The sequence below is a fragment of the Sceloporus occidentalis genome, unplaced genomic scaffold (assembly GCF_023333645.1).
Source record: "Sceloporus occidentalis isolate IW3139 unplaced genomic scaffold, rSceOcc1.0.p SCAF_1, whole genome shotgun sequence".
NCBI lineage: Eukaryota > Metazoa > Chordata > Lepidosauria > Squamata > Phrynosomatidae > Sceloporus > Sceloporus occidentalis.
Window position 1 is genome coordinate 54,872,213 of NW_028316981.1, and position 16,242 is coordinate 54,888,454.

The 16,242-nt window shown below is 41.6% G+C and overlaps 1 protein-coding gene across 1 annotated transcript in view; it reads right to left on the reverse strand.

Moving 5' to 3' along the window:
- MGLL (monoglyceride lipase) overlaps window positions 1-16,242 on the reverse strand; it is a 124,558-nt gene that overhangs the window by 9,712 nt on the left and 98,604 nt on the right. The window contains exons 6-7 of the mRNA XM_089521408.1: window positions 13,592-13,681; window positions 606-821 (exon numbers count right to left, since the gene is read on the reverse strand). Of these exons, the coding sequence (XP_089377534.1) occupies window positions 606-821; window positions 13,592-13,681 (306 nt within the window). The remainder of the gene's footprint in view (window positions 1-605; window positions 822-13,591; window positions 13,682-16,242) is intronic.

Genomic DNA, 16,242 nt, shown 5'->3' on the forward strand with positions numbered 1-16,242 from the left:
TTTTTTGCAAATGTCACTTAGATGGTGTGGGGAATTATATAACCACATTCCCCATCCCACCCATTTCAGACCCCAAAGAGGCCTTTCAACAGTATGTGGTCGGAATGTTGATTTCTGAATCAGTTCCTTTAGAAAAAAACTATTCTCCAGTACCAGTCTACTAATCCCCGTTTTTTAGTGATGGGCTTCAAAAAGACTCGCTTGGTGAGGACACAAGAGAGAGCCTCCTTGATGGCTGCTCCCACCCTCTGGAACCCTCTTCCCTGGGAGGCTAGGCTGCCCCCTCCCTGCTGGCCTTTCACTGACAATTAAAAATGTTTTTATTCAGGCAGGCTTTTTAAAATTACGACAGGATGGCTTTTATATGGAGTAATGTTTATTTTAAACTTTTGTATATTTTAAATCTTCATTTCATATTGTTTTAACTAGGATATTTTAATTATTTTTTAAATTGTTTTTAAAGTGTTTTTATCTTGTGAGCCACCTTGGGTCCCTTTTTGAGAGAAAGACAGCATAAAAATGAAATAAATAAATAAAAATCCAAAAAATCCACATCTCAATAAACAACACTCCCAATCCCTTTTTAAAAAGAAGCGCAAGATGACCTTGAGTGTTTTATCCTGACTTGATACAGTATCCATTAGCAAATAGGAGCCCTTGATATCGCAGAGTTTGTCAGGTGAGCCATGGAGCACCAGGATGGGAAGAGTCAGTTTGGAAATAGATCGCTGAATTTTGGCAATGGCATTCATCAGTTGGATGACGAAGGAGACTTTCATGCCACCATGATAGACCAGGGGGTCTGAGGCGTAAGAGTCAACCTGGTGGAATAACACATCATTTTAGGACCTTGTTACATTGCATATAATCAGATCCTGATAAATGACTTTCATTATTTGTCTTAAAGGCAGTACATTCTAAGAAAAACATTTTCCCCACATGATTCAACTGTCAAAAGGGCAACCAGTTTCAAAAGCAGTCACATTAGATAATACTTTAATTCGCATAATGCTTTCTTACAAAAAGCATATTCAAAGCAGCTCACAATACAATTCAATCAAAAATCAATACAATAATATCAATAAATGTTTCAATACCAAAAATCTCAATCGTATTTAAAACAACATTATCACCTTGCTACATCAAAATAATAAAAGTATCCAAATCAATGTCTGCAATAATGAAAGTTTCAAGGACTTCTGTGCCTCAGCTGTCATCTTGTGGTAGCCACTCCATCAGACTGCAGCATATTGAGTGATGGACCATTCCATCAGTTCTGCTGAAGACCAGTATTATTGATCTGTTCCCTCTGTAAGGAGAACCATCTCGCTCTGCCAAATCTAGGGGCACCACTACCTTTGGCATCCTAAAGTAGCATGATTCCAGGAATCAAGGCTACAGGAGAGGTTACATTTGAGACCTTTAAAATCGAGTGAGACTCTACACTAACTAAATATTATCTTATAATTTGTCCCACTCAGCAGCAGCCAATGGCCAGTCTCAGAAATAATTCTTTAAAAACAGAACACAGTTGGAAAAGTTCTTTCCTGACAGACTGCAGTTATGTGGTTCACCAAACAAGATACTAGTCCCAATGCAGAATAAGTACAGTGAGCCCTTAGTATCCACTGGGGTTTGGTTCCAGGACCTCCCATGGATAACAAAATCCATGGATGCTAAAGTCCCATTAAATACAATAGCATAGCAAAACGGTGTTCCTTATATAACGTCAAAATCAAGGTTTGCTATTTGGAATGTATATATTTTAAAAATATTTTCAAGCCATGGATGTTTGAATCCATGGGTAAAAAATCCATGGATACAGAGTGCTGACTGTATTATCAATTGTTGTTGTTGTTGTTGTGTGCTTTCAAGTTGTTTCTGACTTTTGGTAACCCTACAGCAAACCTATCATGGGGTTTCCTGGGACTGAGAGTATGTGATGTGCCGGTAGGTGTCCATGGCTGAGTGGGGGAATCAAACTCTTGTCTCTAGGCTAGTAGTCCAATGCGAAACCATTCTGCCATGCTGGCTCTCCAAATACACTCGTCCCCCGGGTTACGAAATTAATTCGTTCCGGCGCCATTTTCGTAACCCGGAAGTCTTTCGTTAGCCGAATCCCCATAGGCGCTAATGGGGAAAAGCCGCGTTTTGGTGCGAAATAGCGCCGAAAAGCACCAAAACTTTTTTCGCAAGCCGGGGAAACCTTCGTAACCCGGAAATAATTAATTAATGATTTTTTTTTCGTAACCCGAAAAATTCGTAACACGGCGCGTTCGTATCCCGGGGGACGAGTGTATTAACAATAGTATTCTCAAATGATGTCTGACATCCTGTTGTTGAATTACAATGGTTTAAATCAGACTTAAACCACCACAGCTCATTTTTTTGGTCATTGTAGAGCTCAGAATTCTATTCCAGCCATGTAATAACCAAATCCCTTACCAATCCACATTTTCATTAGTGCAGCTCCAACACAGCCATTTCTGTGTTGTTTAGAGTGCAGAATGAATGAGCGCAGGTGCATACAGCTATTTTTTAGCTGGATGTATTGCCAGTACCTCATCTGCAGGGATGTCCCAAGGAACCCCAGAGATCCCCGTGGATGTCTGATGCAGCACTTCCAGCAACAGAAACATAGCTGGATGTTTTCCCACTCATTCCCCGATGCTTTCACAGTGCAGAAATTTCCACACTGGGGCTACATTGCTTTCAAGGAGGCTACATGGCACACATATGTCTCTCAATGAAGGAACTTGGCCACTGTTTAAAGAGCACACAGAACTATTGTAGCTGCTGTGGTGATAGGAGGACAAGGGAAACTGTGATCTTATAGATGTCACAAACCAGTATCAAGGCATTTCTTCCTCTTAACTCTCTCAACTAAGTCTTAAGTCTTTCCTCTTTCACACTGCACAACTACAGAAATTTGATACCACTTTAACTGGCTTAGGAGTTTATCAGACATGAGTTTTTGGCGATTTTTCCTGCCCAAAGAGTCATTTTTGCGTCACCAACATTGCGCAACAAAGTGATAACGCGATGTTCTTCCAGACGTCATTCATTTCTATGGGAGCCCATTGCGCAATGCTTCCGTAGTTTTAGCGTCATTCCTCCCCTTTTTGGGCACTATGGGAAAAAAGGGAAGTCAGGCCTTTGTCTCCTGTTATCCTTTCAAATGCGTTGTGAAATGGTTTGGTGTGGTAGGCAGCAACGCAAACGTTACTGATTGCAAAGTTCCCATGATGCTGAGCTGCTTTTTTCATCCCATTCCCTTCTGGTGGCCTTCCTTTTTCAGGGCTACCCTGGGGGAGGGGTTTTGAGTGTGTGTGTGTGTGTGTGTGTGTGTGTGTATAAATGCATGTTCTGCATGAATATGTGCAGAGATACATTCTTTGCACAAATGCAAACGTGCATATATATTGTGTTTTGCCTTGATGTGTGATGGAGGAATACATAGGATGCGAGAAATTAAGGGGACCCTAAAGGGTCATCCAGTCCAGCCCCTTCTTCTGTCCTGAGGGAATACATAGGATCCTAGAAATGGAAGGGACCCCCAAAGCCATCCAGTCCAGCCCCTTCTATCCTGAGGGAATACATAGGATCGCAGAGATGGGAGAGACCCCAAAGGTTCATCCAGTCCAGCCCCTTCTTCTTCTCTGAAGGAATAAATAGGACCCTAGAAATGGAAGGGGTGCCAAAGGGCCATCTAGTCCAGCCCCTTCTTCTTTTCTGAAGGAATAAATAGGACCCTAGAAATGGAAGGTGTGCCAAAGGGCCATCCAGTCCAGCCCCTTCTTCTTCTCTGAAGGAATAAATAGGACCCTAGAAATGGAAGGGGTGCCAAAGGGCCATCCAGTCCAGCCCCTTCTTCTTCTCTGAAGGAATAAATAGGACCCTAGAAATGGAAGGTATGCCAAAGGGCCATCCAGTCCAGCCCCTTCTAACCCTAACCCTTCCCCCCCTTTTTTTAAAGATTGTCATGCATTCTTTTATGCACCTGAATTCCCTGCAAAAGCATGTATCGTTTTGCCAATTGCCTAATTGACAAGAGCAACAAATGTAACATTCGAATGTAACATTCACATTTTAGGATAGATTCTCAAAGGAAAAAAAGTCTAGATATAACGTGGCTGGCAGCTTGTTCCCTTTTCCTTTCATTTGCTGACTTCCAGCAAAGGGAAAATGTTGCAAAGGGCAAGAATATATATATTCCTCAAGAAAAAACAAAACATGCGCACATTTTGCCAAAAATAATTTTTTAAAAAAGGGAGGAAAGTTCCTGATCGGAGCTCCGTTGGTGCCCTGCCTTTGACCTGACCTGAACTGCCCCCTTTCCTCCTGCTTACACTTTGCCATTGCCTTCCACTGAGGCTGAGAGAGAGAGACCTGTCAATTCCAACTGACCCATGCAATCAATTGGGAATAAAAGGGAAATGCAGCGCAGGCATTCTGACTGTAGCATCCACATATAACACAAACAACAATAATAACAATAGCAATAATAAGAATGGCTCTTAAGTTCCAGGAGGAAAGAGCAAGGAAGAGGAAAGCAAGCACCCAAAAAATCATGCGCATAAATTGTCAAAAGAGGCTGCTTCTGCTGCATCCATTTCCCTACATCCCCAGCTTCTCCACAGCCCTATTTCCCTGGGCAATCCTCCTCCTCCTCTTCCTTCCTTCCGACCATCACCTCCCTCTGAGCTGCCCTGGCTCCTTCATCCTCCTCCTCCTGCTCCATTATAGGATGCCCTCCATGGCTCCCTTTTTCCCACGGCTCCCTCCCTCTTCCTCTTCCTCTTCCTCCATTCTCCCCCACCTCCCTATGACAGCCCTTTGCAGTCCTAAAGCCACCCAGATTTCCCCTTTTGCCTTCTGTCACCCTTTGCATCAAGATTCCCCTTTTTCCTTCGGCTCTTTCCTTCTCCCCCTCCCCTCCGCTAAATAGGATCCTAGAGATGGGGGGGACCCCCTCACTCCCCCAGAAGCACAAAGGTCACGATATGACCAAAACCTCCAAAGGGCATGCGCAAAGATTTTGATGCGAAATGTTCGACAGAAAAGGAAGGTGCTGGTGTAGTAAACAGATCCGCTGTGCATGGTTTCGCATCACACAAATCGCCTTGTATAGCGCTAACATCACGTTTCGGGGGAATGACGGAAAAGCAAACAATGTGGTAAAACATTGCGTTATAAAGTCAATTTGCAACATTCGTTTCACTTCCTTAGCGGAATTGAGGGTCCAAAAACTTGCGTCTGATAAACTCCTTAGTTGCATCCTGTGGAATCATAGAATTTGTAGTCACAAAACCACAAATTCCATTGCAGCCATGACAGTTAAAAGTGATATCAAAATGCTATACTTGTATAGTGTGAATCATAGAGTTGGAAGAGACCACAAGCGACATCCAGTCCAACCCTATCCTGCCATGCAGGACCTCACAATCAAAGCACCCCGACAGATGGCCATCCAGCCTCTGCTTAAAGACCTCCAAAGAAGGAGACTCCACCACATTCAGAGGGAGTGTGTTCCACTGTCGAACAGCTCTTAGTGTCAGGATGTTCCTCCTAATGTTGAGGTGGAATCTCTTTTCCTGTAGCTTGCATCCATTGTTCCGTGTTCTAGTCTCTGGAGCAGCAGAAAACAAGCTTGTTCCATCCTCAATGTTACACTCCTTCAAATACTTAAACAGGGCTATCATATCACCTCTTAACCATCTCTTTTCCAGGCTAAACACACCCAGTTCCCTAAGTCTTTCCTCAAAGGCATGGTTTCAAGACTCTTCACCATTTTGGTGGCCCTCCTTTGGACACATTCCAATTTGTCAACATCTTTTTTGAATGTGGTGCCCAGAACGGGATGCAGTATTCCAGGTGAGGCCTGACCAAGGCAGAATAGAGTGGTACTATTACTTCCCTTGATCTAGACACTATACTTCTATTGATATAGCTAAAAATGACATTGGCCTCTTTAGCTGCTGCATCGCACTGTTGACTCATGTTCAACTTGTGGTGTACTAGGACTCCTACATCCCTTTCACACATAGTGTCCTTAAGCCAGGTGTCATCCATCCTATATCTATGTATTTCATTTTTTCTACCTAAGTGCAGTATCTTACATTTTCCCCTGTTGACGTTCGTTTTGTTAGTTTTGGCCCAGCTTTTTTGTCTATTCAGGTCATTTTGAATTTTAATCCTGTCCTCTGGGGTATTAGCTACTCCTCCTAATTTGGTGTCATCTGCAAATTTGATAAGCATGCCCTCTATTCCTTCATCCAAGTCATTAATGAAGATGTCAAATAGAACTGGGCTCAGGACAGAACCCTGTGGCACCCCACTGGTCACTTCCCTCCAAGATGAAGAGGATCCATTGTTGAGCACCCTTTGGGTTCGGCCAATCAACCAATTACAAATGTATCTAACAGTTGTATTGTCTAGTCCACAGTTTAATAGATTCTTTGCAAGAATATCATGGGAGACCTTGTCAAAGGCCTTACTGAAATCCAGATATGCTATATCTACAACATTCCCTGTGTCTACTGAGCTAGTAATTTTATCAAAAAAGAAGATCAGATTAGTCTGGCGTGACTTGTTTCTCAGAAACCCATGTTGACTTTCTGTGATTATAGAATTGCTTTCTAAATGTTTCCATACTCTCTGTTTAATTATCTGCTCTAGAGCCTCTAAAATCATTTTAAAACAGCTAGGTTGCTAACTCCATCCCAATGCCTCACAAAAGTCCACCATAGAATCGTAGAGTTGGAAGAGACTGCAAGGGCCATCCAGTCCAACCCCCTGCCATGCAGGAAATCTAAATCAAAGCATCCCTGACAGATGGCCATCCAGTCTCTGTTTGAAGACCTCCAAGGAAGGAGACTCCACTACACTCCGAGGGAGTGTGTTCCACTGTTGAACAGCCCTTACTGTCAGGAAGTTTCTCCTAATGTCGAGGTGGAATCTGTTTTCCTGTAGCTTGCATCCATTGCTCCAGGTCCTAGTCTCTGGAGCAGCAGAAAACAAGCTAGCTCCATCTTCAATATGACATCCCTTCAAGTATTTAAACAAGGTTAACATATCACCCCTTAACCTTCTCTTCTTCTGGCTAAACATCCCCAGCTCCCTAAGTCGTTCCTCATAGGACATGGTTTCCCGATCCTTCACCATTTTATTCGCCCTCCTTTGGACATGCTCCAGTTTCTCAATGTCCTTTTTGAATTGTGGTGCCCAGAACTGGACACAGTATTCCAGGTGAGGCCTGACCAGAGCAGAATATAGTGTCACTATTACTTCCCTTGATCTAGACACTATACTTTTATCAATGCAGCCTAAAAACTCAGGAGTAAAAACACTCCAAGTTTGAAAAGAACTCACCCAATGAAAATGGCTTTCTCAACCACTGGTTTTTCTCTCTTCAGCAAATGGGGTCTAAAGCCTCTGAAATTAGTTAAAAAGTCCTAAATCAAGGATTTCTGCAAATATGCCTTCAGGAAATGAACAAAAAAGAAAGCTAAAGTCTGACTAATGGAACAACCAAGGCACATGCATGCACTTTTTAAAGTCAACTTTCACTAATATCTTTACCCAGGCCCATTTGACTTTTCTTCTAAAATTAAAACAAAAACAAACAACCAAAAAAAAAAAAACCCCCCACCAATGCTAGGTTCTTTTTGGCTACTTAGCAACTGGCTGTAGAGTCAAAGTTGTGAAGTTGTTTGTTTTGTGGTGTGTGTAGGCAACATAGCTTCAAGCCTGCTTCTCTTACTAAAAGGCAGCAGATGAAGACCTCTTGGGGAAAAGAAAAATCACAAATGAGTAGGTGGTGGGATTGACAGACACTCTCTTCCCACAGAGTAAAATAATGTAGATAAATTCCTATGACGTAACCTCTTCACCACCCCCAGATAAAGCTAGAAAGGGCAAGAGATGGCCTAATGGTTTTATCTCTTTTGTTTGTACCCACCACACCCTGTCACATGCTGATAAAAAAAAATCAGGAGGAACAGACAAACCATTCCTGAAACCATAATGAACCAGTCACATGAGCGCTTGACTGTCCAGCACAGGACATTTCTCAATGAAAGAATGGAGGAAGAATAAGCAATGATGGCAGCCTTTATACTTTACAGTAAAAGTGGGGACCTCTGAAGCTGTCAGTAAAATGTTTCATATCAGAATTCCTGGAGAAAATATTTCATATCAGAATTCCTGGAGAAAATTTTACATTTGTAAAAGGAGATAGATATATAAGAAAAATCACTGAGACCTGAAAAGGCTCTATCTCTTTCTTTCTGTAATCATTCTTAACACTCTCTTCTGCCAATTAACACAGCTCAGATTTCTGCAGATAGCTTCTTAAACTACTTTAAACAAACATCTTAAAAATGGTTAATCTCAGGTTACCTCTGAACTCTATTCCAAAAGATGAATGTTGTGGGAATAGCGTTCTTATGGATACATATCTGCATTGAAATACTAATATAAGTCTGGTTTACTGGGTATATTTTTATGAAAGAGAGGTGGCACATCACAATGTAGAACTATTAGTGGCCATGCACTCCTGCTAAAGCTGGCATGAGGCCAAGGAAGGCAAGGCCTAAAAAATGAAGAAGCACAGTCCTACATCAATGCAGCTGTAGCAAGAACAATACCATGAAAAACAGAGCAAATGAAGATGAGAGTATTCATCAACGACCTTGCTCCCTTTTTAAACTGCATTCATAACACATTTGAAGTTATATGTAAGATATAATAAGCAAGAACAAAATTAAACAAAATGCTTCACATTCACATTTACATTTCAGTTCCTGCTTTACAAATCCAAGCCACTATGAACACAAACAAGGCAGGAAATTCTTGGAGGACATCCCAATGTTATTTATAGAGTCTAGAAATTGGTCTGGCAGATGAATACTTTCAACATGTAAATAATGGCTGTTTCCAGCATGATCTGAATTTATATTCTCTAAGTTTTGAGTGCAGATCATTTTAAGGAGTTGACGATTTATTTCTGTCAAGCTACCAGCCTTTCTCATGTCACTTTTCAGGAGAATCTGATGTCATCATACATGGCAATGGCCACGTACATACTGCCAAGAAGATGTGTCCAGATGGCGATTTTAGGGTTAGGGACCATGCACCAACTGCACAGTCCCTAACCCTAGGACATCATGGTGGCGGCGTAATGGCAGCGGGACAGGAAAACCGGCTGCCTCCAGCCTGTCCTTTCGGGGCACTATGTACCTGGCCAATATTTCTGAATTGCTAGGCATAGTGTATAAAGCTACAGTGTAGAAATGGCTAACCCTAATTTCTTATGTGATTCAAAAGCAGCTCAAGGAAGTACGCAAAAATACAATGAGTAAAGACACTGGTGGTACAGTGGTTAAATAATAATAATAATAATAATAATAATAATAATATGTTTTATTTATATACCGCCCAATCACTGGGAATCCGAGCGGTTTACAATAGAGGGGATAACAGCCTGTGCTGCAGCCACTGACTCACAAATGGCAAGGTAGCGAGTTCAGTACCAGCCAAGAGCTCAAGCTCGACTCAGGCTCGCATGATCTAAGGTCGTTAAAATGAGTATCCAGCTTGTTGGGGACAATTAGCTTACACATTGTAAACAGCTCAGGGAGTGCTTAAGTGCACTGATAAGCAGTATAGAAATGTACTTGCTACTGCTATCTGCTGTGTATGCTTATTGGAAACACAACAGCAACACTGAAAAAAAACCGGAATCTATGTACTACATGGGGCTTATGAGAAAGGCTACTAGGAATCTGAATGAAGAACAGTTCTTTGTCTTCATTTTCCTGGGTTCTCAATACATCAAGGAATTTTCTCCCTTTGACAGAGATTCTCACATTATTGGAAATAATTAAAATGGTTCTCCAAGTCATAGAATCATAGAGTTGGAAGAGACCACAAGGGCCATCCAGTCCAACCCCCTGCCATGCAGGAATCCAAATCAAAGCATTCCCGACAGATGGCCATCCAGCCTCTGCTTAAAGACCTCCAAGGAAGGAGGCTCCACTACACTCTGAGGGAGTTTGTTCCACTGTCGAACAGCCCTTACTGTCACGAAGTTCCTCCTAATTTTGAGGTGGAATCTCTTTTCCTGCAGCTTGCATCCATTGTTCTGGGTCCTGTTCTCTGGAGCAGCAGAAAACAAGCTTGCTCCCTCCTCAACACGACATCCCTTCAAATATTTAAACAGGGCTATCATATCACCTCTTAACCTTCTCTTCTCCAGGCTAAACATCCCCAGCTCCCTCATAGGGCATGGTTTCCAGACCCTTCACCATTCTAGTCGCCCTCCTTTGGACACGTTCCAGTTTCTCAACATCTTTTTTAAATTGTGGTGCCCAGAAATGGACACAATATTCCAGGTGGGGCCTGACCAAAGCAGAATACAGTGGCACTATTACTTCTCTTGATCTAGACATTATACTTTTATTGATGCAGCCTAAAATTGCATTGGCCTTTTTAGCTGCCGCATCGCATAGTTCACTCATGTCCAACTTGTGGTCTACTTGGACTCCTAGATCCCTTTCACACGTAGTTTCATTCAGCCAGGTGTCCCCCATCCTATATTTGTGCATTTTATTTTTCTGCCCTGTGCAGTACCTTACATTTCTCCGTGTTTAAATTCATTTTGTTAGCTTTGGCCCAGCTTTCTAGTATATTCAGGTCATTTTGAATTTTGATCCTGTCCTGTGGAGTATTAGCTATTCCTCCTAATTTGGTGTCATCTGCAAATTTGATAAGTATGCCACCAATTCTGTCATCCAAGTCATTGATAAAGATGTTGAATAACACTGGCCCCAGGACAGAGCCCTGTGGGACCCCACTGATCACTTCTCTCCAGGATGAAAAGATGCCATTGTTGAGCACCCTTTGGGTTCGGCCAGTTACAAATCCATGTAACAGTTACCTTGTCTATCCTGCCTTTTACAAGCTTGTTTGCAAATATGTCATGGGAAAACTTGTCAAAGGCCTTACTGAAATCAAGATATACTATATCCACAGCATTCCCTTCATCTACCAAGCTCGTAATTTTATCAAAGGGATTAGATTTGTCTGGCATGACTTCTTTCTCTGAAACCCATGTTGACTTTTTGTGATTATGGCATTGCCTTCTAGAGTCCTTCCTAAGTCCTTCCTCAATGGCACATGCCATAGCATGTAGGCACTGAAACTCCAACAATAGCAGTTAGACAGCCACTGGTACCACTGCTGATGACCATTTTGGGCCTGGTGATAAAAATAAGATTCAGCAGAATGCTTTCCTAGACTAGAGAAGCAGTAATTTTGAGGGAACTTGCCTGGACAAACAAAGACCGAACTGTCTTGTGTGCAGAATCTGAGGTTTGAAGCATTTTCTCTTCTAAGGCTGTTGTTGACTTTTAAAGCCCTGCATGGGCTGGCCCCTCCCTATTTATCAGACCTTCTTTCTCCTCACCTTCCCAGCAGTGCCCTCCTTCTGGTAGTCATGGTCTGCTTTCTCAGCCTAGGATTTTCACTGCCCCATCTTGGCTTTGTTCCTTTTCACTTTCTGCTCCTCACTCCTGGAACCTCTTTCCCCACGAGCACGGGTCATCACTTCTTTGACCAGTTTCAAAACTGAGCTGAAGACCATCCTGTTCAGGGAAGCTTTCCCAGGCATTGTGTGACTATTATTTGTTATCTGACGTTTTTAATTTGTTGCCTGCCTTATTTTACTGAACCCCTTCCTGTATTGTTATGTATTATTTATATATATTATACTATTATTTCTTAGAATGTACGCCATGGGCAGGTTTATTTTTATGTATTTTATTGTTTGTAAGTACAGTGCTGTGTAAATCTGCAGGGCTATATAAAGGAAGTATAACAACAACAACAACAACAATTTAATCAAGGAGAATTACCTATGTGGTGACTCACCACTGAACAACTGCATCAATGGGTCTACTTTACTTAGGGCTTAACAACAGGATTCCCAGCCACATTCTGCTGTTTTTGAGTAGATGTGATACTAAGAAGTTAGGAAATGTTTATTTCTGTCAAGCTGTCTAAGCTTTCCTGGATCATCAGAAGGAATCTGATGTTAGCAGACAAGACAATACATTTTGAATTGCAAAGCATTTATGATGTCTGAAGTTGCACACCATAAGGATTGTTATTTTTAGACTGCAACTCTAAAGCCAGAGGTAATTATTGATTTACTAGGATCCTTCTTTGGGAAGAAAAGGGGGCAAAGATCCTGTAAATTTATTTATTTACTATATTTATACCCCGCCCTTCAGCCCTAAAGGCTCTCATAAATAAGCAAGTAGCAGAGGTAGTCCTCGTTTCACAAGTCCTTTGAACCACATTAGCATGGGGGGGAATCAGGAGAGACAGTGCACCCTTTCCTTATGCGGCGACCCATTCCGGATCCCCCCCCCCCCCCGCGTAAGGAAAAAAACCCATGTACGCTGAAGCTCCATTAGAAGTAATGGGGCTTGTACTCACGCTGTGCTGAGCACACCATAGGCATGCGGCCCATTATTTCTTCTGGGAACGCCAAGGCTTTTTCTGGCATTGGCTTCCAGCGTATGCTGGAAGCCACGTGTTGCGCGCCCGCGTAAAACATGGGCGCGCTGTACAATGAAATCAACAAGAAATTATCTGTAAGAAACATCAGGGAACACAACCAGAAAGACCTTTGTGGAAGCCACTGTGAGGTTACACTCTTGGGATGGCAAAGCAACACTGGAAGTTAACTTGCTGAACAGCAAACTTGGATTTTGGGAAAGATTTTTAAAAAGATGACGACAGCACAGCAATCGCGTGATTGCATCGCTATGAAGTTTCACATCTTTGTGATTGTGCAAATATTGTGTGATTGTGAAACCATTCACGGGATTTTCTCATGACTGGTTTGTTGCTGGATCTTCATGGGATAAATCCTAATGAGTGTGATGTCTGAAAATCTTCAGTGCGATCACATGGTTATGCTGGGATTATGTCTTTTACTCCTGGTTCCCCCCTTAGTGAAGTATACTTAGTTAGTTAGTTAGTTAAGTATGCTTAAATAAGTAGCTGATACAGAATTTTGACCAATATGTAATAAAGGAACCATTCTAAACTGAGTCAGATCATTGATTCTACCTATTCCACTATCACTGGTTACTAGCTGTTCTCCAGAGTTATGGGAATGTATACTGACACTGCTTCTTCACTCTACTGTATACAATGGAAGCAGGTGAAGGATGCTGCTAGGTTCAGATATGACTCAGAGCAGATTTGACAGAAACCCAACTTCCCCTGATTGATCAGAGATTCATTTTTTGTAGTTTCCTAGATTCACAGTTCTGAGGAAAAAAGTGTTGTGGACATCATTTCAGTCAATGTGCAATACAAACATCTTTCTTTGTATATGCAGATACATTCTATTCCCACAAATGTAATTTCACTGATTTGTATCAACACAACAACAACAACAACAAAAAGAATTTGCCACTTGTGGCTCAGTGAAACTGATGAGTCAAGAGCAAAATAATTGTGCTAGGGAAACACACTCAGACACTACAGTGGTTTGTAGGAACAATAAAATGCTTACCTCTATCTTATTCCGTGTTACCACACATGGGTCGATTGTTCCCAAGGACAAATTTGGCAAGACAAGGTTAAGCACTTTAGCTGCAAAAATCTGAGAAAGATGAATAGAGTTAGTAACATAAGAGAACAATGGGAGCCAGCTTTGCAAGTGGCAGAAATGGTTTGAAGGACTCTGTTGTTATTCCACTGCATTGTCATTGTGCTCCAGCCCAGTCTTAAATGCCAACAAAGAGCTTAACTCAAAATAATGCAGAAAAGACAGGAAACGTTCCCTGGGCCATTTACAAGGACTAACACAATGCAATATACCATTGTTCCCTTCCCCCACTTTAAACTGTTTCAAGATATCTGCATTTCTTTTTGATCCCAGAACATCAAGGAAGAGAGTTCTTGCTTAAGATGCTGATACTAAGCCAGCTTTTTACTTCTCAGTTGAGTTTTGTTTGCTATTGTGTCTTCTCATCACTCTTTACTTCTTATCCCAAGTGGCTGCAATGCAAATTGTAGTCTATGCAGTTTACAATACCTGCCTAGGCTGCACCACATTTCTGATAAGCACATTTTCTATAAAGAAAGGGGGTAACTGCATGCAGGAAATCTACTGCACACCAGCTATCTAAGAGTTAAATACAACCCATCCCCGAATTACTGGAGCATGAAGATGTTGGGAGAGAGAGGGAGAATGTCTTTTTCTCCTACTATTAGTACTCCACAAAGAGAGGCCAATACTTAAAATTCTCTTTTGATCTTTTCAAAATTACCTTCTAATTAAATGGTCGTCACTTGAAAATGATGACAACCAAGAAAGCAAGTAGCGGGGTCTTTGTCGTCTAGCCTGTTTGAACAGTACATACTGTATCCAGAGATACTGCTTTCAAAAACATGAAATGGACTGCATTATCTTGCTAGTGTACAAATCCATTAAATGTAATCAGTCCCATAATATTCTGTAACCCATTGCATCAAAGCTCCTATGTGCTGGGAAATTATATTGCATCAAAGAAAAGCTAAAAGAATGTAATGGAGGTTCTCCTAACTTATCTACTATCAAAGCAGCTACAGACTTCAGAGGCATTTACTGGCAATGTAGGTGACATTGTTCCTGTGTTTTGAGTGCTCCTTTGGTAGTGAAGCCATAAGAGAAACAATTTCAAGTACAGGTGTTCTTTCTAACACCCATAGCTATGGCCCTTGTAGCTACATTAAATGTAACCTGTAAACAGCTGAAACTTTTCTTTTTTTTTATTCCTAAAATAGCACTGGGGAATCAGGATTGGAACTACCCCATACAAAAAGGAGAATTTAAACTTTTCACCAAAGGACGTTATCAGACAAGGGAAATTGGAAGTATAATCCAATGGCAATCTGAACGCAATAATGGGGTTTAACATTATTGTGTGGTAGACTACTACATACAAATTCAGGCAATGGGAAGGCAGTCTGAGCGCAATCATGGGGTTTCACGTTATTGCGTGATAGACTACCACATGCAAATTCAGGTAATGGCATGCTATTTTCGGGCAATGGGAAGCCAGTTCGAACGCAATTCGCATTCATGTAAATTTGTTGTACTAGTGAATTCACGTAAATGCGTTCTGGCCCCACTTTCTTTTCATTTGAAATTAAGAGAAATTCCTCACGTGTGATAAAGTCCCTACACTCCCCCTTTGAACTCAAGCATCCCAAAGCATGGCGGCAAAAAAGGGGGTTGGCAATTTCAATTTCTGCCAATTTAGATTGGGGGGAAGGAACTGAGTGTTGTGTGTTTACTTAGGAAATGAAGCCTCAGTTGCATAATATACTTTAGACTACAAGTTAGATGAGAGATAGTTGACTTCCATTTTTTCATTTGGTGTGTGTTTGCTGAATCCTTAAGTGAAAATAGCCTTTTCATATAATAAAACTGGCAGAAGATGGGCATTGGGTGGGCAGGGCACGGGCTGCAACAATGGCTTTGGAGATTGCATGTGGCTTGTTGCCCACCTCTGCATTAGATACAGAACTCTTCCAGACGGATCTAAAGAAGCACGTGTTCTCATGATATAATTTCTTGGGTTTTGATGGTTGTTGCCTATGCATCCATGCATTGCTCAAGTATCTGAACCAAAAATAACTTTTGAGCAATGTAGACTTTGTGGCTTTAACAACAAGCCAGGCTGATGATGGACTCAAAGGTTTGCTCACTACAGTTGATTGTCAACATTTGTGGCTTTAACTTTTGCAGATTTGATAATTTGTGGTTTTGATTAATATGCTCTCTCTAGGAATCTCTGGGTCCTGCAGGGCAACTCTGCCAGAAGTAGAACCACAGAGTTTTGCTGGAGAATCTAGAGGTTCCTAGAGAAAACACTTCCGTAGGTATTTGTAGGTCCTCCATAATGATTTTATGATCAACTTCTGGCAAATGTTGACATAGAGTTGTACTGGAGGACCCAGAGATTCCTATAGAGGTGTTCTCTTAGTTAAAAGAAGTGGTTTTTTTATTTGCGGTTTTTCCACATTCACAGGTGTCTCCGCTAACCCCAGTGAATATGAAGGGACCACTGTACTTGTAACATTTTGTATGGTCCTGATAAAGCCACTTTCTCTCTGTGGATCTTGGGATTTTTCAGAGGCAATTTAAATCTTTTTCTTTCTCTCTCAGAGCCCACA